The 23721-nt window shown below is 33.9% G+C and overlaps 1 protein-coding gene across 1 annotated transcript in view; it reads left to right on the plus strand.

Annotated features, from left to right (window-relative positions):
* Positions 1-330: 330 nt before the first annotated feature.
* LOC143049597 (uncharacterized) overlaps positions 331-23721 on the plus strand; it is a gene marked incomplete at its 5' end in the record, with an annotated part of 84739 nt that continues 61348 nt past the window's right edge. Inside the window, 3 exons of the mRNA XM_076223197.1 lie at positions 331-462; positions 6594-6783; positions 21606-21700. Coding sequence (XP_076079312.1) covers positions 331-462; positions 6594-6783; positions 21606-21700 — 417 coding nt within the window. The remainder of the gene's footprint in view (positions 463-6593; positions 6784-21605; positions 21701-23721) is intronic.

Below are 23721 nucleotides of genomic sequence, written 5' to 3' on the forward strand. Positions count from 1 at the left end.
AACAAAGAGAATCGTATTTTAAGTTTTTGTATATATGGCAGCTAGTGCCTCTTTAAAGGTTTTTTTTCGTAACCTCATGCTCAGCCTATGTGGTTTCAGACGTTTTTTTTTAATGTTATCCATTGTGAGACGACCCCGCAGGAAGTGTAAGGTGCGACATCGACAATTTGCATTGACAGGTAAACTACGCATGCGTATAAATTCAATCTTCCAAGGAGGTCGCTGTGTACCGCTGTGTAAAATACGGAAACAATACTCTATATTTGAATGGGATATCACATTTGTTTATTTTTTAGTGAAAATCTTAATATTGTTTTATGTCGAATTTAATTTCTTAATGGAGTTTATACCAAAAGGATAATTCAAATGGAGAAAATACAAGATCAGGAACGTTTAGCAACTCTTATTCACCAGTGGAATCAGGACCACTACGATATTTTTGAACTTAGTAGGCCAAACGAGGTAAAGAATCTGCTAATAACCCCGTGTTTCAATACTTTTTATTGTTTGAATTATAAAGAGTTACTTGAAAGTATAATTTTACCTATGAATAAATTAGATGCTGTGCATATGGGTTTTGACAGGTAAACTCAGGTGTCGCTAAAACGGTCAACAATTTTCAATATGGCTGCCCCCATCCCAAAGTCAAACTAAGTATAAAACAACATTAACTTACTTCATACACCTGAAATTACATTTACTCAGCATAAAATTTCAGAATTTAGGTTTACAATGCATTATCAAATGTTAATTACCTGTAAAATTGGGGGAAGTAAATAAGATTTGAATTGTCCCCCTTGGATGTTGACATGACCTCATTGGATTACTCACAATATTGATATTGACATGTTATGGAATGCATCCTACATAAGGAATTAGGAAAGGCTTTATCAAAATACATTTTTGCTACATGATGTATTCCATATATAATAAAGCATGTGTCATTTCTCTTTCTATCATCACATTTTAAATTGTACATGCAGTGCATGTAAATTTATATTTGTAAATTGTACATAACTTGCATACATGTATGTAGTACACAAAAATTATACCATTCATGGGGTGATGAATTCATTACTCTGTCTGAAATGAAAGTTTTATTGACTTCAACAGATTACCCAAAACTTTTTTAAACATGATTAATGTCAAATTCTATTATATGATACATGTATATAAATGAATATATATTTATTGAAGAATTTTAAATGATTTAAGGTGGCTCAGGTCTTTTCAAAGTTTCTATCAGAAGTGCTGTATTAGAAAGTCAATCAAATTGGTCAAAAAAAGGGGGTATGTAACAGACCATTTAAGCTCAAAATTTTACTTTTAAATTCGCATGTAAAAGGGACAATTTTTTCGATGAAATGATAGGGAAAATAGAGGTGTTGACATATACACCTAATCACTATTTATTCCATTCCTGATAAGTTCTAAAATTACTATACTTTTTCATCCAGTTGAAACTATCTGGGACCCTGTTTAAACAATGCACCATGCTTAGGGGTTGGCAAAGTATTACCCGCCCGGGTTTTACCGGGTTTTCCCGGGCTGGGCAATACTCCCTGAAATGGGGAATACTGGGCAATACTGGGCAATATGATTTTTTTAGCTTATTTCAACACAAAATAGTAAAGACTTGTTGTAGTTTCATAGTATTATAGCTAAATATATACATTTTATACAGATAAACATTGAGAGTCATTTCTAGAAGATTAAAAATTCAATTTCATTCTCTTTTCCACATAAATTCTATGTAGGAAAAATACAATATTTGCACAATTTAGGATTTCTCGTTAATTTCCAAGCATTGTTTCAATAATCTTAACACTTTATTACAGTGTTTAAGTGAATTGTAAATTAAATTGCTATATACGCAATCATGATTGCTAAATAAACACCCTACAGGGTCTTGTCATTAACTGTTATAGAAATGAAAAGACTGATTATTGTTATATAAACATATCTGTGTTCTAATCTGAATAATTACTTATTAATTAGTTTTGTACATTTGAAAATATATAAATTATTTCAAAGTAATTTTCCTTACATGTACATGTAATCCTTAAATTCTTTATACTAGTTATATATTTGATAAAAATATTTGTTCGTAAGAGTACTGTTCGAATAATTCTTTCTCAGATGTATACACTTGTACTTTTGTACATGTATGTATCATAAGACTCTCAAACAAGTAAACTTATTTATAAATAAAAATAGGTTTATATATATCTTAAATGCATTGCATTTGTGTTTGATTACTGAATCCTCTTTGAAATTCAAACCAGTATTTTATATTACCCAGTATTGCCCAGTATTACCCAGTAAAACCCGGGTTTTCCAAGTATTTCCCACTGGGCTGGGCAATACTCATAAAACCCGGGTTTTTGCCAACCCTGGTCCATGCAAGATACTTTTTAATGAGACCTGTTTAAACTACTGTAAATACTTCATACAAAATATTTTTTTACTTCAATTTTACTTTGTTAAAAAGTGGATCATACTCTATCAAAGTTTTTTAATGGTCGCTTTCTAAAGCTTTTCCTCCCTCAGCTCACTACTGATGACCTCTATTTTTCGGCGGCATGACCCAAACAGGAAGTTGTGTAAATAACTGTTTTTCCCGGATTGAAAATGGTGAATATTGTGTGAAATGTCATTTTGAGCCTTTCACACACACACACATAATAACGATAATATTTCTTTAGTGACATAACAACAATGATTCAACCATTTCTTATCAATCAAAATATTTTAAAAAATAATATCGATTTGCGACACATATTTTTCGTGTGCATTGTAATTCATGCGTGAAATTATGCGCAGTCGAATAGTCCCTAATTAGACAGCAAGTTCCAAGAGTTTTGTGGCACCTGAAAAAACCTCTAAATCTGCCTCTGAATCTAACCTTGATTCCATTTCCTTGCTCTGTTTTGTCATGCAGACTGAAATAATAAAATTCATCTTCTCCCAGTTGGATTTACTAAGGCCAAAAATGTTGAGTCCCTGAACTTGCCTTAAAAAATCATTAGAGAGAAACCTGAAACAGTTCTGATGTGAACAGATTACAGACAACTATTTGGGACACATGGTCACAGGTTCCATAGGTACTAGATCACCCTGGCCAAGGTTGTTTGTTTAAAACCCTCTGCCAAGTTCAACCAATCATTTGGATTGTATGTCTATGAGTGATATTCATTGACATTGTGTTCCTGCTAAGTACAAAATGTAAGGCTTAGCATACAGCATAAATGAAAGGCATATTGAGGGAAATCACAAATACTGGTTTGTAATGGCCAGAATAATGTGTATCTGTAGAGTCAGTAGAGTTTGTGTAATGCACAAAATGTATGTTGATCAATTGTTTGTAAAAAAATATAAACTATGGGTCCAGTACAAAGTAGTGTACATTTATATTCAATGTTCCATTCAACATATGTGATTAACATTGTATCCTCTTTTGAATTTTCTTCTGAGTTTTAAAAAAGAAGGTTGAGATGGATATAATGCACAATATTCAATTTAAGAACATTACATATATCATTTATATACATCAGTGGCTTAGGCCCAAAAAGTTGTTAAACATGTTTACATTGGTTGTTGCCTTAAAAATAGCTAAATCCAAAATGTTTGCACCATAACACCCCCTTCTTTACAGACATGCACCAATGATGTGTCATGTTTTGGTCATCTTTAATTTGAATTCAGTTCATGCATATTAGATCAATGATAAATAAATGTATCAAAATAAAGGTTCCCATGTTCATCACTTAGACTATCCAACTGCTTATTTTTCAATTAAAAGAGAAAACAAAACTTTTTCCCTAGAAAATACTTCAAAACAATATTAATTTAATTTAAGACTGACACTTGCTGTGAGTTCACATTAATTATTTTTAATTGTACTGAGAGGGTCATAAAGACAATTGACATGTTGACCCACAGGTGCATATTTGGGGCAATAAGGTCATATGTTTATTCATCCATTAAAAAGTACATCCCTGAAAGTTCTGGCACCCATAAATTAATAATAATCATTTCATTATAATTGAGTGTCGTTGAATTTGCATACTGTAGGACCCCTGTTATGTAAAATAAGTCTTATAATGTGCACATTGTAACTGTTCTACAGTGTATCATACATTTTTATGTGTTTTCAATCAGGTAATCACATTTGTATATTGTAGTTTGCTGGTTTGAATTGTTTAACGTTTGTCTTGTCATTTTCTTTTATAGCTTGCTATTCAGTATTGGTTTAGCTCATGGGTTGCTAACTTTTTGCTGTAGGATTGTCTAATTGGCAATTCAGTCATACCAGATATAATATTGACTATTGTTTTTAAACGTACATCATGTATATACATTAATAAGTCTATTTGAATATATATGTCTTTGGTTAAATATTTGTTTCCCTTCTTGAAATCAATGTGTTTTTTAAAGATTTACAAATGTGCACTCTGCAAAGTATCAATAATGTAAAATTAGAATGAGGTAGAATGTCCCAACCTTTTCCAAAGAGCACGCTATGGCGTCAGAGCAATCTTAGACTTCGTAAATCTGACTGTAAATGGTTCATGTTCTTTGCTAGATTTTAAGGTTGGAATACAAAATATTCCAGATTTATTCTCCCTAGACTCCTGTAAAAGGTTTTCAATTTGCACTATGACTATAAAGTGAAAAGGTCTGTCTATTCATACATCACGTTAATTAGTCAACAGGATAGAATTTTCTAAAAAATCTTCTGATCATTAAATTTGGACTGCATTGGTACCAATTTTATTTGAAATCAGTATTATTGAGCCTGAGTAAAATCTTTAACCAGTGTATAGTATTATGAGAAGTTACATGTACAATTCGTACACATTTATATCCCACTTACATGGACTCTTTGATGTCCAGTACAGGTCATTATGAATAGGAAGTTACCCCTGTGAAGTCACATGATCTCATATTACCTGTATGTTTTTAAGGAAATCAGACCTTAGATTTATCTTGTCATGTGATAAGTAGTTATTTTGTTAATTGGGCCATCTCAAAATGTGAAAGTATTAAAGGGTACCCTACTATAGCCTAATTATTAAGTATTATATTACCTACACAATATAGCTGGTGTGACACTTTTCCATTGTAAAATATTGTTACAGTGTAAAAGTTTAGTTGTCAAATGTTTTACACATTCCTAAAGTGTTTTTTATTCATTGTACATTGTAAGTATACAAATGTACTCAAAACATGGTTAATGCACAATGTACAAATAAACACAATTATATTTTATAATCCATTATTTATTTTGAACCAAAGTCAACAAGTTACTTAATAGCTTGAATACTGTTCGGTGTGAGGCAGGGCTCTGTGTTGAAGACTTTACTTTGACCTATAATGATTTACTTTTACAAATTGTGACTTGAATGGAGAGTTAAAATTTAGGGGGTTCTAACATTCTGAGGAACTCCAAAATAATACATAAAAATCTTTGGCAAAACCTAACCTTTGTCCAGCTAAAAAACAAAAAAATTAGTTGTACATGTACATTTTTATGGCCCCATAGTTGATGGTGCCATATACATGATATAGTTTTACCCCTGTCCGAAATTCCAAACCATTATACAGAGTTTTTTTCTAAACGCCTTCAGATATTGGGCTGATTTTTTGTATGTGAGTTAACCATAATGAGTTACAGATGAAGTTTAAGTTTCGTTCCCCTCCTCTAATTTTGGCTGAAATTACAGGCTTTGGACTTTGATAAATTGCATTGTTGAAAATCAAAGTTATAAGAATTTTTTTTCAAAACTCCTTCAGATATTGGGCTGATTTTTGGTATGTGAGTTTACCATGATGAGTTACAGGTCAAGTTTAAGTTTTTTTCTGCTCCCCTAATTTTTGCTGAAATAACGGGCTTTGGACTTTGAGAAATTGTTGAAAATCACAGTTACACAGACTTATTTTCTAAACTCTATCAGATGTTAGGCTGATTTATGGTATGTGAGTTACTCATGATGAGTTACAGATCAAGTTCAAGTTTTGTTCCGCTCCTCTAATATTTGCCAAAATTAAGGGTTACAACTTTGAAAATTGTTGAAAATCACAGTTATACAGACTTCTTTTCTATAAGCCTCCAGATTCTGAGCTGATTTTTGATATGTGAGACTACGGTACCATCATGTTTGTGTCCACATGTGGTATTGAAATTTCAGATTTTTCAACTTTTTGAGACGGGGCCATTCGAGTCGCTTAAGCTTTGACACATTTAGTTGTAGCTGAAAGATCCCAGAGTCATGATAGTGGAAAAAAAAGACATTTACAAATTTTAAAAATATCATGCCTGTTTTACAAATGTATGTTTTAGAGGTGTTCATCAATAATATTTATGATCTGGAATAATATATATATGCATTGTACAGCGACGTCCTGAACATACATGATATATTTGCCACTGGACTTTTAAAGCAACCAACAATCATTCAAATATTGTACAGTGTGTGTGAGACAGCAACCCATTATTGGCATTAACTAAAATAACTAGACAACAATATATGAACTGTATGCATTTTAGTTTGGTCATTGAAATATCTAACAATTTGTTTTTTTATTTCCAGAATTTGGAATTCCATGGTGTAGTGAGATTTTATTTCCAAGACGGTGCAAACGTAGTGACAAAATGTATACGTGTAGCCAGTACGGCCTCGACGAAGGAGGTCGTCGATGTTTTGATAGAGAAGTTCCGTCCAGATATGAGAATGCTGACGAGAAATTCATATGCTTTGTATGAAGTTCATGTAAATGGAGGTATAAACAATATTTTTTATTTTGGCCAGTAGTGGCTAGAATATGTATGTCTTTTATATGTTTTCCTGCTACACTTAAAAACCAACTAAGAATGTCAAGTTTATTTCTTTTTGCATTTACATTGATTACATAAAAAACTTTATAATGTTAAACATGTTAAAGTTCACATACAAGTTAATAAAAAGTAGATTTGTATTCTATACTTGACAATATTTGCAATGAAACAGAGGAAGAAAAACAATATTATCACACAGCAGAGCTCTGGATAACTTTATCGTGTAAATCTGAAGCATTCTGGTGGGGTATAACATAACTTAATGTGACACTTGATAGAATCATTATCTTGTTTTATCTGTACAGGATATATTTTAAGGGTTATCCCAAGGTGGGGGTTACTTTATCTTACCAGAAGTACAGGTACTTCAGTAGATACTGACATAACTTTGTTAACCTGGACCTAGACACTGTGTGGTTCAATTTCAAAATGTATGTCAGTTCTGTCCCACTTTTTTATATGGATACATTATTGGTAGGCAGGTGCAGCAAGTACCTGTTATACAATTCATGTAACATTTTGTAGAATGGAGCCCCTGCACACAAACAAACTAAATCCAAGCCCTTGGTTTTAAGCTTACAGTATATATGCTCCCTTAAGAGCTGGTTTTCTGCTGTGTATGCTGAACTTCCATCTGATACAGGAAACTCTCTCCCCATCAATCTTGGAGCTTCCTAAAAGTTGCAAAAAGATACATACACATGACAGAATGCAATAATGTGTGATATGCCTTCACATCCATCACTTTAATATCTACATGTACATTTTTGTACTTCCTGTTTCGGCAATACATGTTTCTACATTTTTACTGTGCAATGCTTTTTCACATGATCATCATGCATCACTCATCACCTGTTAATGGAATACTTATGTTTCCTTATATTTAATTACACATCATGGCTACATGTACAAAATTTATGTATGAAAATCCAATGCTTTGCATTTTTCTCAGGTTCACATGTAAATAATGTAATACTGGTAAATCAAAGCTTCCTGGAATTTGTTACCAAGCTTCATGAAAACATGCCATTGAAGGCTGTATGGGACCTATAGTTGTTAATTTCTGTGTGATTTGGTCTTTTGTGGAGAGTTGTCTCTGACAATCATACTACATCTTTTTTATACATATATATACCATGGGATGTTAATACTTCCATTGCTTATCAAATTCCTGCAATTGAATTCTTATAGAGGTACTATTAATGAGGAATTACTTATGGTACATGTAGTTATAATTGCTGAGGAGAGAGTAACTGGTTCCACTAAAGGAACAGCATGCCTTTCTAGCGCACTTGAGAGTTCAGCTCCATTGTTTTATTGAGTTTATATTGGGCCACCTTTTATTTTCTCTGAGTTGTAACATAAATATTTTCTTTTTTTTTCATGATGTTTAAGACTTAGCTTGTGGTATTTAAGTGCCTCTACAGTATTAGGGGTATATAAGGGTTAAGCATTTTACTGAGCACTGTTGACATTTTATTATAGAAGCACATTAATGTCTTGCTCACCATTCTTGAAAATTATTTTTGGGTTTAGACATTAACTGTAAACATGGTGAAGGAGCACATGTGATGGACCGAACCAATCGGTCTGAGCAATGTTGATGACTTTTAGCTATATAGTGTACATGTATTTGAAACACATTAATAAATTGGTTGGTTGCTTAACATCAAGTGGTAAAAATATATTCTGGTACAATCAGATCAAGTGCAAAACTTAATTTAGTCAAGGTAGTGTTCAATTTTTTTCCCCACTGATTGAAACATTTTAAAGATACATGTAGATGAAATCTAAGGTAGATTGTATCAAATTTTGTTAATCTGTGTGCAGATAAATAACAGTTTGAAAAGAAATACAATTGAAATAATCATTGAAATGCAGAAATAATAAACATATTTCTACAGTATCATTCATTGTAAGGCTTATTTGATTTATTATTAAATCATCTATACCTTTAAAATAAAATTTGAAACAAGTTTGAAAAATAATTAACTTTAAAGTGACTTTTAAAGAAGCTATGTAGATTTATGAATGACCTTTTGTAAGCTGTTTTAAAGCCTGTAGTATCTAATGAATTGTCTAAGGTGATTAGTATTATCTAAGGAGATAAAGCCAAGCTGACAAAACATTACAGAAAGTTGCTACACCAAGTATGACAAGAATGTTACTAGTAGTGGCTTTAGTTTACACATGGTTAATTACCTTCAGGTTATTTAAAAATTGACTTATGTACGTACATGTATGAATATAATATTATACCAATAGCTTCAAGGGTGTTATTTTACCACAATTTGATTATGCAGATTAAAGAAAAATCTTGTAATTGTTCCTCTCCATATGTCATGTATGTTCTTCCTAGGTTTTATAACTTATGCATACGCCATAGATATAATTGTTATGTATCACATTTGAATTAAGTCAGTACATCATACTTAAGGTGTTAATATGTTATTTCGTTAATGAAATAATTGGTTGTTGTTTGTTGTTCCTCATGCATAATATATTTGTTGTTTTTAGATAAAACAGGCTGTTGATTTTCTCTTTTGAATTGATTCACATTATGTCAATCTGTGGTCTTTTATAGCTTACAATGATACATGTACAAATGTATAAATTGTATGCCTTTTGCTCATTTCTGAAGGCTGTACAGTAACTCACAAGCTTTAACATCCTCATCTTTTGGTCTCTGTTGATAGAACTTTGTCTCCTTGGTAATCATATCACGTCACCAAGCTCTAACATCGTCATCTTTAGGTCTCTGTTGATAGAACTTTGTCTCCTTGGTAATCATATCACGTCACCAAGCTCTAACATCGTCATCTTTAGGTCTCTGTTGATAGAACTTTGTCTCCTTGGTAATCATATCACGTCACCAAGCTCTAACATCGTCATCTTTAGGTCTCTGTTGATAGAACTTTGTCTCCTTGGTAATCATATCACGTCACCAAGCTTTAACATCGTCATCTTTAGGTCTCTGTTGATAGAACTTTGTCTCCTTGGTAATCATATCACGTCACCAAGCTTTAACATCCTCATCTTTAGGTCTCTGTTGATAGAACTTTGTCTCCTTGGTAATCATATCACGTCACCAAGCTCTAACATCGTCATCTTTAGGTCTCTGTTGATAGAACTTTGTCTCCTTGGTAATCATATCACGTCACCAAGCTTTAACATCGTCATCTTTTGGTCTCTGTTGATAGAACTTTGTCTCCTTGGTAATCATATCACGTCACCAAGCTTTAACATCGTCATCTTTAGGTCTCTGTTGATAGAACTTTGTCTCCTTGGTAATCATATCACATCACCAAGCTCTAACATCCTCATCTTTAGGTCTCTGTTGATAGAACTTTGTCTCCTTGGTAATCATATCACGTCACCAAGCTTTAACATCCTCATCTTTAGGTCTCTGTTGATAGAACTTTGTCTCCTTGGTAATCATATCACGTCACCAAGCTCTAACATCGTCATCTTTAGGTCTCTGTTGATAGAACTTTGTCTCCTTGGTAATCATATCACGTCACCAAGCTTTAACATCCTCATCTTTTGGTCTCTGTTGATAGAACTTTGTCTCCTTGGTAATCATATCACGTCACCAAGCTCTAACATCCTCATCTTTAGGTCTCTGTTGATAGAACTTTGTCTCCTTGGTAATCATATCACGTCACCAAGCTCTAACATCGTCATCTTTAGGTCTCTGTTGATAGAACTTTGTCTCCTTGGTAATCATATCACGTCACCAAGCTCTAACATCGTCATCTTTAGGTCTCTGTTGATAGAACTTTGTCTCCTTGGTAATCATATCACGTCACCAAGCTTTAACATCGTCATCTTTAGGTCTCTGTTGATAGAACTTTGTCTCCTTGGTAATCATATCACGTCACCAAGCTTTAACATCCTCATCTTTTGGTCTCTGTTGATAGAACTTTGTCTCCTTGGTAATCATATCACGTCACCAAGCTCTAACATCGTCATCTTTAGGTCTCTGTTGATAGAACTTTGTCTCCTTGGTAATCATATCACGTCACCAAGCTTTAACATCCTCATCTTTAGGTCTCTGTTGATAGAACTTTGTCTCCTTGGTAATCATATCACGTCACCAAGCTCTAACATCGTCATCTTTAGGTCTCTGTTGATAGAACTTTGTCTCCTTGGTAATCATATCACGTCACCAAGCTCTAACATCCTCATCTTTTGGTCTCTGTTGATAGAACTTTGTCTCCTTGGTAATCATATCACGTCACCAAGCTCTAACATCGTCATCTTTAGGTCTCTGTTGATAGAACTTTGTCTCCTTGGTAATCATATCACGTCACCAAGCTTTAACATCCTCATCTTTTGGTCTCTGTTGATAGAACTTTGTCTCCTTGGTAATCATATCACGTCACCAAGCTCTAACATCCTCATCTTTAGGTCTCTGTTGATAGAACTTTGTCTCCTTGGTAATCATATCACGTCACCAAGCTTTAACATCGTCATCTTTACAGGGATGGGGTCGATTACTTTAAAATGTAATCGATTAAATTACAATTACTTTGCTTATAAAATGTAATCGATTACATTACAATTACACCCTTTTTCATATGTAATCGATTACATTAGATTACTTTTCTTTAAAGTAATCATGATTACTTTAGATTACTTATGATTACATTGTATATTGCAATATCAAAGTTTTTTTTATAATTTTTTATCCTCACAAAAAAGCTAATTTTGGTGATTTTTTTTAAAATCCTTAAATTATTCATCTTAATTAAAAGAATTTATAGACAAGTAATTTGATAAAATAGCTATTACAGACAAGTGCATGTCCTTCATGTCCTTTCTCTATGTAAAAGATATAACTTTATTTTTTTCTACAAATTTTAACCAACTGCCTAATTAACAAAAAACCTGAACAAATAAGGAAAAATTAATTAAGTATAGTTTTATTGTCTGTTGGGACGCAATTGACACATCCATTAATGTTTTTACAGGTGTTAATCACCACTTCCATTATTTTTAACAAACAATAGGTGAGCTTGGGTATTAAAATTTTATTGTCTTAATAACAATATCAATAAAGTTAAAAGTGGTTAATTGTCATTATTTTGTTTGAAATTTTTTAATACTTGATCTAATTAATAAATTATTAATTATTGTCAGGTGAAAACACAAAACAGCTCTGTAACTTAGGAAAGTATATACATTTTTCTTTAAATTAAGAAACAATTTATTTTAATAAAATATATATTGTACTAATGAATCTTCTGACATCACCTGTTGTTTACTATGCATATTGTTTGTAAAATTATGCCATATGTATACACTGTACATGTACTTGTTTGTACTGATGAGCCGTAAGGCTCAAAGTTAATAAAGAATAAAAATTTGAAAGCACATATTATACACGAATTTATGGAAAACAAAATTTATTCAATTTGTCAATAAATGAAATCTGGTTTTAACTTCCATTTTGAATTCATATATTTATGTCGACCATCAAAGTAAAATTGGAACTGAATGTTTTCTGCATTTGAATTTCAATGTAGTTATGTAAAAATATTGGTAAAACTTATATGAAATTGGAGTTTCATGATTTTTCATTCAAGCTTTACATTTTCTTATTTTCATATTGTCTATCAAAAACTATTTTCATATATATACAAGATTTGTAATCAGCAAGTAATCATATGAATGTAATCTTAAAGTAATCTAAAAGTAATCATGATTACACCTGTTTTTTGCAATGTAATTGATTACATTATGATTACTTGTAATCAGAAATGGCATGATTACTGATTACATAGGATTACACTGCAAAATGTAATCGATTACAGCTGATTACGATTACTGATTACGATTACCCCATGCCTGCATCTTTAGGTCTCTGTTGATAGAACTTTGTCTCCTTGGTAATCATATCACGTCACCAAGCTTTAACATCCTCATCTTTTGGTCTCTGTTGATAGAACTTTGTCTCCTTGGTAATCATATCACGTCACCAAGCTCTAACATCGTCATCTTTAGGTCTCTGTTGATAGAACTTTGTCTCCTTGGTAATCATATCACGTCACCAAGCTCTAACATCGTCATCTTTAGGTCTCTGTTGATAGAACTTTGTCTCCTTGGTAATCATATCACGTCACCAAGCTCTAACATCGTCATCTTTAGGTCTCTGTTGATAGAACTTTGTCTCCTTGGTAATCATATCACGTCACCAAGCTCTAACATCCTCATCTTTAGGTCTCTGTTGATAGAACTTTGTCTCCTTGGTAATCATATCACGTCACCAAGCTCTAACATCGTCATCTTTAGGTCTCTGTTGATAGAACTTTGTCTCCTTGGTAATCATATCACGTCACCAAGCTCTAACATCCTCATCTTTTGGTCTCTGTTGATAGAACTTTGTCTCCTTGGTAATCATATCACGTCACCAAGCTCTAACATCCTCATCTTTAGGTCTCTGTTGATAGAACTTTGTCTCCTTGGTAATCATATCACGTCACCAAGCTTTAACATCGTCATCTTTAGGTCTCTGTTGATAGAACTTTGTCTCCTTGGTAATCATATCACGTCACCAAGCTCTAACATCGTCATCTTTAGGTCTCTGTTGATAGAACTTTGTCTCCTTGGTAATCATATCACGTCACCAAGCTCTAACATCCTCATCTTTTGGTCTCTGTTGATAGAACTTTGTCTCCTTGGTAATCATATCACGTCACCAAGCTCTAACATCCTCATCTTTAGGTCTCTGTTGATAGAACTTTGTCTCCTTGGTAATCATATCACGTCACCAAGCTTTAACATCGTCATCTTTAGGTCTCTGTTGATAGAACTTTGTCTCCTTGGTAATCATATCACGTCACCAAGCTCTAACATCGTCATCTTTAGGTCTCTGTTGATAGAACTTTGTCTCCTTGGTAATCATATCACGTCACCAAGCTTTAACATCGTCATCTTTAGGTCTCTGTTGATAGAACTTTGTCTCCTTGGTAATCATATCACGTCACCAAGCTTTAACATCCTCATCTTTTGGTCTCTGTTGATAGAACTTTGTCTCCTTGGTAATCATATCACGTCACCAAGCTCTAACATCGTCATCTTTAGGTCTCTGTTGATAGAACTTTGTCTCCTTGGTAATCATATCACGTCACCAAGCTCTAACATCGTCATCTTTAGGTCTCTGTTGATAGAACTTTGTCTCCTTGGTAATCATATCACGTCACCAAGCTCTAACATCCTCATCTTTTGGTCTCTGTTGATAGAACTTTGTCTCCTTGGTAATCATATCACGTCACCAAGCTCTAACATCCTCATCTTTAGGTCTCTGTTGATAGAACTTTGTCTCCTTGGTAATCATATCACGTCACCAAGCTTTAACATCGTCATCTTTAGGTCTCTGTTGATAGAACTTTGTCTCCTTGGTAATCATATCACGTCACCAAGCTCTAACATCGTCATCTTTAGGTCTCTGTTGATAGAACTTTGTCTCCTTGGTAATCATATCACGTCACCAAGCTCTAACATCGTCATCTTTAGGTCTCTGTTGATAGAACTTTGTCTCCTTGGTAATCATATCACGTCACCAAGCTTTAACATCCTCATCTTTTGGTCTCTGTTGATAGAACTTTGTCTCCTTGGTAATCATATCACGTCACCAAGCTCTAACATCGTCATCTTTAGGTCTCTGTTGATAGAACTTTGTCTCCTTGGTAATCATATCACGTCACCAAGCTTTAACATCCTCATCTTTTGGTCTCTGTTGATAGAACTTTGTCTCCTTGGTAATCATATCACGTCACCAAGCTCTAACATCCTCATCTTTAGGTCTCTGTTGATAGAACTTTGTCTCCTTGGTAATCATATCACGTCACCAAGCTCTAACATCGTCATCTTTAGGTCTCTGTTGATAGAACTTTGTCTCCTTGGTAATCATATCACGTCACCAAGCTCTAACATCGTCATCTTTAGGTCTCTGTTGATAGAACTTTGTCTCCTTGGTAATCATATCACGTCACCAAGCTTTAACATCCTCATCTTTTGGTCTCTGTTGATAGAACTTTGTCTCCTTGGTAATCATATCACGTCACCAAGCTCTAACATCGTCATCTTTAGGTCTCTGTTGATAGAACTTTGTCTCCTTGGTAATCATATCACGTCACCAAGCTTTAACATCCTCATCTTTTGGTCTCTGTTGATAGAACTTTGTCTCCTTGGTAATCATATCACGTCACCAAGCTCTAACATCCTCATCTTTAGGTCTCTGTTGATAGAACTTTGTCTCCTTGGTAATCATATCACGTCACCAAGCTCTAACATCCTCATCTTTAGGTCTCTGTTGATAGAACTTTGTCTCCTTGGTAATCATATCACGTCACCAAGCTTTAACATCCTCATCTTTTGGTCTCTGTTGATAGAACTTTGTCTCCTTGGTAATCATATCACGTCACCAAGCTTTAACATCGTCATCTTTAGGTCTCTGTTGATAGAACTTTGTCTCCTTGGTAATCATATCACGTCACCAAGCTCTAACATCGTCATCTTTAGGTCTCTGTTGATAGAACTTTGTCTCCTTGGTAATCATATCACGTCACCAAGCTTTAACATCGTCATCTTTAGGTCTCTGTTGATAGAACTTTGTCTCCTTGGTAATCATATCACGTCACCAAGCTCTAACATCGTCATCTTTAGGTCTCTGTTGATAGAACTTTGTCTCCTTGGTAATCATATCACGTCACCAAGCTCTAACATCGTCATCTTTAGGTCTCTGTTGATAGAACTTTGTCTCCTTGGTAATCATATCACGTCACCAAGCTCTAACATCGTCATCTTTAGGTCTCTGTTGATAGAACTTTGTCTCCTTGGTAATCATATCACGTCACCAAGCTCTAACATCCTCATCTTTTGGTCTCTGTTGATAGAACTTTGTCTCCTTGGTAATCATATCACGTCACCAAGCTTTAACATCCTCATCTTTAGGTCTCTGTTGATAGAACTTTGTCTCCTTGGTAATCATATCACGTCACCAAGCTCTAACATCCTCATCTTTTGGTCTCTGTTGATAGAACTTTGTCTCCTTGGTAATCATATCACGTCACCAAGCTCTAACATCCTCATCTTTAGGTCTCTGTTGATAGAACTTTGTCTCCTTGGTAATCATATCACGTCACCAAGCTTTAACATCCTCATCTTTTGGTCTCTGTTGATAGAACTTTGTCTCCTTGGTAATCATATCACGTCACCAAGCTCTAACATCGTCATCTTTAGGTCTCTGTTGATAGAACTTTGTCTCCTTGGTAATCATATCACGTCACCAAGCTCTAACATCCTCATCTTTTGGTCTCTGTTGATAGAACTTTGTCTCCTTGGTAATCATATCACGTCACCAAGCTCTAACATCCTCATCTTTAGGTCTCTGTTGATAGAACTTTGTCTCCTTGGTAATCATATCACGTCACCAAGCTTTAACATCGTCATCTTTAGGTCTCTGTTGATAGAACTTTGTCTCCTTGGTAATCATATCACGTCACCAAGCTTTAACATCGTCATCTTTAGGTCTCTGTTGATAGAACTTTGTCTCCTTGGTAATCATATCACGTCACCAAGCTCTAACATCGTCATCTTTAGGTCTCTGTTGATAGAACTTTGTCTCCTTGGTAATCATATCACGTCACCAAGCTTTAACATCCTCATCTTTAGGTCTCTGTTGATAGAACTTTGTCTCCTTGGTAATCATATCACGTCACCAAGCTCTAACATCGTCATCTTTAGGTCTCTGTTGATAGAACTTTGTCTCCTTGGTAATCATATCACGTCACCAAGCTCTAACATCGTCATCTTTAGGTCTCTGTTGATAGAACTTTGTCTCCTTGGTAATCATATCACGTCACCAAGCTCTAACATCCTCATCTTTTGGTCTCTGTTGATAGAACTTTGTCTCCTTGGTAATCATATCACGTCACCAAGCTCTAACATCCTCATCTTTAGGTCTCTGTTGATAGAACTTTGTCTCCTTGGTAATCATATCACGTCACCAAGCTTTAACATCGTCATCTTTAGGTCTCTGTTGATAGAACTTTGTCTCCTTGGTAATCATATCACGTCACCAAGCTCTAACATCGTCATCTTTAGGTCTCTGTTGATAGAACTTTGTCTCCTTGGTAATCATATCACGTCACCAAGCTCTAACATCCTCATCTTTTGGTCTCTGTTGATAGAACTTTGTCTCCTTGGTAATCATATCACGTCACCAAGCTCTAACATCCTCATCTTTAGGTCTCTGTTGATAGAACTTTGTCTCCTTGGTAATCATATCACGTCACCAAGCTCTAACATCGTCATCTTTAGGTCTCTGTTGATAGAACTTTGTCTCCTTGGTAATCATATCACGTCACCAAGCTCTAACATCGTCATCTTTAGGTCTCTGTTGATAGAACTTTGTCTCCTTGGTAATCATATCACGTCACCAAGCTCTAACATCCTCATCTTTTGGTCTCTGTTGATAGAACTTTGTCTCCTTGGTAATCATATCACGTCACCAAGCTCTAACATCGTCATCTTTAGGTCTCTGTTGATAGAACTTTGTCTCCTTGGTAATCATATCACGTCACCAAGCTCTAACATCCTCATCTTTTGGTCTCTGTTGATAGAACTTTGTCTCCTTGGTAATCATATCACGTCACCAAGCTTTAACATCCTCATCTTTAGGTCTCTGTTGATAGAACTTTGTCTCCTTGGTAATCATATCACGTCACCAAGCTCTAACATCCTCATCTTTTGGTCTCTGTTGATAGAACTTTGTCTCCTTGGTAATCATATCACGTCACCAAGCTCTAACATCGTCATCTTTAGGTCTCTGTTGATAGAACTTTGTCTCCTTGGTAATCATATCACGTCACCAAGCTCTAACATCGTCATCTTTAGGTCTCTGTTGATAGAACTTTGTCTCCTTGGTAATCATATCACGTCACCAAGCTCTAACATCGTCATCTTTAGGTCTCTGTTGATAGAACTTTGTCTCCTTGGTAATCATATCACGTCACCAAGCTCTAACATCGTCATCTTTAGGTCTCTGTTGATAGAACTTTGTCTCCTTGGTAATCATATCACGTCACCAAGCTCTAACATCGTCATCTTTAGGTCTCTGTTGATAGAACTTTGTCTCCTTGGTAATCATATCACGTCACCAAGCTTTAACATCCTCATCTTTTGGTCTCTGTTGATAGAACTTTGTCTCCTTGGTAATCATATCACGTCACCAAGCTCTAACATCGTCATCTTTAGGTCTCTGTTGATAGAACTTTGTCTCCTTGGTAATCATATCACGTCACCAAGCTTTAACATCGTCATCTTTAGGTCTCTGTTGATAGAACTTTGTCTCCTTGGTAATCATATCACGTCACCAAGCTCTAACATCGTCATCTTTAGGTCTCTGTTGATAGAACTTTGTCTCCTTGGTAATCATATCACGTCACCAAGCTCTAACATCGTCATCTTTAGGTCTCTGTTGATAGAACTTTGTCTCCTTGGTAATCATATCACGTCACCAAGCTTTAACATCCTCATCTTTAGGTCTCTGTTGATAGAACTTTGTCTCCTTGGTAATCATATCACGTCACCAAGCTCTAACATCGTCATCTTTAGGTCTCTGTTGATAGAACTTTGTCTCCTTGGTAATCATATCACGTCACCAAGCTTTAACATCCTCATCTTTAGGTCTCTGTTGATAGAACTTTGTCTCCTTGGTAATCATATCACGTCACCAAGCTCTAACATCGTCATCTTTAGGTCTCTGTTGATAGAACTTTGTCTCCTTGGTAATCATATCACGTCACCAAGCTCTAACATCGTCATCTTTTGGTCTCTGTTGATAGAACTTTGTCTCCTTGGTAATCATATCACGTCACCAAGCTTTAACATCGTCATCTTTAGGTCTCTGTTGATAGAACTTTGTCTCCTTGGTAATCATATCACGTCACCAAGCTCTAACATCCTCATCTTTAGGTCTCTGTTGATAGAACTTTGTCTCCTTGGTAATCATATCACGTCACCAAGCTTTAACATCCTCATCTTTAGGTCTCTGTTGATAGAACTTTGTCTCCTTGGTAATCATATCACGTCACCAAGCTTTAACATCCTCATCTTTAGGTCTCTGTTGATAGAACTTTGTCTCCTTGGTAATCATATCACGTCACCAAGCTTTAACATCGTCATCTTTAGGTCTCTGTTGATAGAACTTTGTCTCCTTGGTAATCATATCACGTCACCAAGCTCTAACATCCTCATCTTTAGGTCTCTGTTGATAGAACTTTGTCTCCTTGGTAATCATATTACGTCACTGTTCATTTTGAAGACCTTATCATGACTGACCACATTTAAGCCATGTCAACTTAGCTGCAAATTAGGAGAAAAGCCCACAAGCCTCGCTTTCTTTCTTGTACCTAAAGCTCATACATATAAGTTTGATATTTTCTAACAATATATTGCATTAGTGTATAGAAAAGATGAAAAATAGTGCAACTTATAGAGCTGTCATATAGTACATATACTGTACATATATTTGACATATGAAAATATTCTATACAATATTTCTGAAATATTGTATAGAATATCACAATTGTGATCATCTGTTATAAAATAGTCATGATGATGCAAATGACTAAGAGAGCAGTTGTTGATTTATTATATTGTAGGTACGGAAAGTGATTTTTTTTAAATCAACTTATCTAAGAAAACTTTACCTCATTTTAAAGGCATTGTAAAGACATTTTCAAAACAGTTTCACTTTTATCAATACAAATAATAACAACGAAGAAATAGCAAATTTTCAAAATGGTAATTTTTTACTGTTCTGGAAAAACTGTTTCCTCTCTTGAAAAAATAATAAAATATATTTTTTGAATCATTTGGGTTCTAGTTTTGTTTATATTGCTTCTTTTACATCTTGTTAGTCAATTTTAATCCTCAATATTAAGTTTTTTGGTAAAAATAGAAGCATAAAGCATGAAAATGTCAACCACTCTAATGAAATTCTATCGTCCAAAGTCACATAACATGACGATACCGTTATATATTCCTTTTTTCAGAGCATCAGTTGATATATTGAAAATGTAAAGAAAACTTTATAAACATTTGAATGTAAAGAAACAAAATTTAAATATGAATATTACTCTTTATATACAATTTTGTGTGTGTGTATAAAAAAGAAGATGTGGTATGATTGCCAATGAGACAACTCTCCACAAGAGATCAAATGACTCAGAAATTAAGAACTATAGGTCACCGTACGGCCTTCAACAATGAGCAAACCCTATACCGCATAGTCAGCTATAAAAGAAATGACAAATGTAAAACAATTCAAACGAGAGAACTAACAGCCTAATATATGTACAAAAAATGAACGATAAAAAAATATTTAACACATCAACAAACAACAACCACTGAATTACAGGCTCCTGACTTTGGACAGGCACATACATATAGAATGTGGCAGGGTTAAACATGTTAGGGGATGCCCAATCCTCCCCCCCCCCCCCCTGAACTGTGACAGTACAACATAAGAACAAACTATAAAAATCAGTTGCACCATGAGAGACAAGAAAAGTTTTGAAATATGTCATCTGTCTTATACATGTATAGTCATGATAGTTTTAGAATGTTCCCTTTTCATTAACATTCTATTTAATGAAATATTCTTATTCTTATATATAGCATGCATAGTCATGATAGTGAATGCTTATAAATTAAAATAAACAACAACCTTCTAACAATTATTCTACAGGACTAAAATACCTGTTGCACTGTAAAACAATGAAAATAATATAACATTATTTTTATTCAAGAAATTTCAAACAAAATAATTATGTCAGATCATTGTAAATACTTGTATGTATACAAGTAAAGTAAATTCATAACTGTATATCAGTTACAATATTTATACAGTGAAATCTGTAAAACAATCTCATTCAGGACTGAAGTTCAAAATGCAATACAGCATTGAATGTGAATAGTATTCAGTGAACTGCCGCTACTGCAAGGATTCCTATGTATTTTTTTTTATAGTTGAACATGTTGAAAATACATATATATTGTCATTGATTGTTGTTAAACCACATTATTCATTATCCTTAATATCTTGTGTGCAATGGCAAGTGCTCGAACTATCTTTAAATCTCAATAAACTGGCTGTATAATGCAAAAAAAAACCTATCACCGCTGATTTCCAATCAAAACTAAACCAAAAGTTGTCCATGCAAGGGAAATAACTCTGTATACACAAAAAGGAGGGTTATTTATAAAAATTAATTTTGATATGAACACAGCTTTCTAGATTTATTTATTGGACCTAATTATTTAATTAGTATATTAAATTTAATAAAAAAGTACATTTTATGGCTGTATAACGTTCCCTAGGATTTTTTTGAAACGAATGTAACTTTCAAACCCTTGTTTGTACCTCAAATATTTCATCCTATTCCCGAAAATTATAATATACAGAATCATGAATATTCATATCATATCTATCAAAAGCAATCAGAACCTTCTGAGACTTAACAAGTTAATAGAAGGCCGTAATCGGAGGTCACCCAAAGATTTTATTTTTACACACATCTGAGAACAATTATTTAGGGTAATTTGGAGTTATCTCCCATTGGTTTGCCATACCTATATAATATTGTTTTGTGACCACAAAAAAGGACCAGAGCAGAGAGAGACAGTTGGTTTAAGATTAGTAAGCCAGGGCACTAAAACAGTTACAGATTTTAATAATGACTATTTTATATTTCAGATGAAAGAAGATTATTAGACAATGAAAAAGTATTATTTGTACAACTTAACTGGGGCAAAGATGTCAGAGAGGGAAGATTTCTCCTTAAACAAGAGGTAAATATAGGCCTGGTCATCCCTAGACTTGTTATAGGCCTGCCCATGATAGAATAGTCACATCAAGTTAAAACATGAGAAGCATAGTCATTGTGATTACAATATGGACTTAATTTTGATTTTTGACCTTAATATAATCTCTAGAGTCATGAGAGTTTAGTGAACATAAAGCCTTAAAGGGCCTTTTATGGCTGATTATGCGGTATGGGCTTTGCTCATTGTTGAAGGCCATACAGTGACCTATAGTTGTTAATTTCTGTGTCATTTTGGTCTCTTGTGGAGAGTGGTCTCATTGGCAATCATACCACATATTTTTTTTTATATAAATGTATCCTCAAATAAACTACTAGTACTTGTACAAGGCATATATTTATATGAAGGGAACATTAATAAGAGAAGAAATAAACAGTCTTGTCAGAAGATGATTATAAAGATTAGTTGATGCCATAAGTCAATGTTTTGTATCCATCGACCTTAACCTGCTATGTCTCATATGCCTGCCCAACTGTTGATCCTTCCAGAGTTCTTTCAGTCTTTATGGTGTAGTGTTTTGCTTTCCACATTGTCTTTCAAATAATTTTGTTACCATTTTAAAAATAGAAGTTTAATAAGAAAATATACCGATAACATGATTAACTGTGATTTATAAAAGCCTGGTTTTATACATGTGACAATTTTAATATTTTTATACGCTTTGTACATGTTATTTACAAGGAATGTATATAAATAAATTGGTTTGTATGTTATCAAGATAATTTCATTTTCAAAAGTTTACAAAGATATTAACTTATTTGTAAATACATGTAAAAGTAGTTATGTGAGGGTTTACTCTCGGACAATGATGCTAATGACTCCATTAAACCACAAGTAAAACAAACATTCTTAAGATAAAAATTTATCTCAAGAATTTACAATTGTTTCTTTATTGAACCTCTGCCATTGTTAATGTTGTCCTGTGTAATATACATAGAGATGTATTGATTTGTTTGTGTGTGTACATTTTAGAATCTATATAAGACAAAAAAAAAATTGAAAAATAAAAATAAAATGCATGTCTTCTAGTACTGTATTACATTTAAACATTTAAAATTACATTCGTTGCAGTGTTCTACCCAGGACTTTACGTTTTTGTAGCTTATTGGTAATGGGATGCGATATTATTGCTTGAATGGAATGCTATGATTTCTAAAAACAAGATGGCATTTCAAAATCCCATGGCCCGATTGGAAAAAAAATGCTCATTGTTGAAGGCTGTTTAGTGTCAAGTCTATATATTTGGTAATATTTGCATCATTTCGTAGTAAGGTACTGTCTCATTTGCAATCATACTATCGTCTTATTTTAACATTGCATTACATAGAACATTAGGGGTGTAAAAAGACCTTAGGGTTACCAGTAATTCCAGTGTTTAATCTTTAGATAATCTTAATTTTAAATCACACTTTAATCCCTCATAATTGTCATAGTTTATCTGATAAGGTTTAATCTATGTCACACATCATTGATTTCTAAGATGGAAATGATAAGTGACCCAATAGTTCTGTACCTGATGTCATTAAGGGACCTACATGTATTATTGCCAGCAGCCATTGATCACATGTGCTGTGGAGTCATTATTTGTGGGTTTCCCATGGGTAAAGGCATAGGTGGAAGACAAATTCAAATGTTCAATGAAGCACAAGTTTTCATTAGGATGATCAATAGTCTTTGACAAAATCATGAAACCAAAAATCCATGAAAGTTAAGACTTTTTCTCAATCAACGAAAAACGGTTATTTGTCATCACATAAAAAAAAAAATCAGTGAAACCTCAGTAATATGAATTGGATATGCAAAACATCAATTAAAAATAAAAAAAAGGGAATTGAAAACTAAAACACATTTTGATTTTGTTGACTTGTAATATTTACAGTACATTCAGTTCTATACTTTATCTGCCTAGCTGAGCAAATTGCCACTATATACAAATGATATAGAATTGGTCCTGAATACTCCATCTTTGAAACTTAATTGTTTTCAGT

Source organism: Mytilus galloprovincialis, chromosome 10, assembly GCF_965363235.1.
Source record: "Mytilus galloprovincialis chromosome 10, xbMytGall1.hap1.1, whole genome shotgun sequence".
In the NCBI taxonomy this organism is placed as follows: Eukaryota; Metazoa; Mollusca; class Bivalvia; order Mytilida; family Mytilidae; genus Mytilus; species Mytilus galloprovincialis.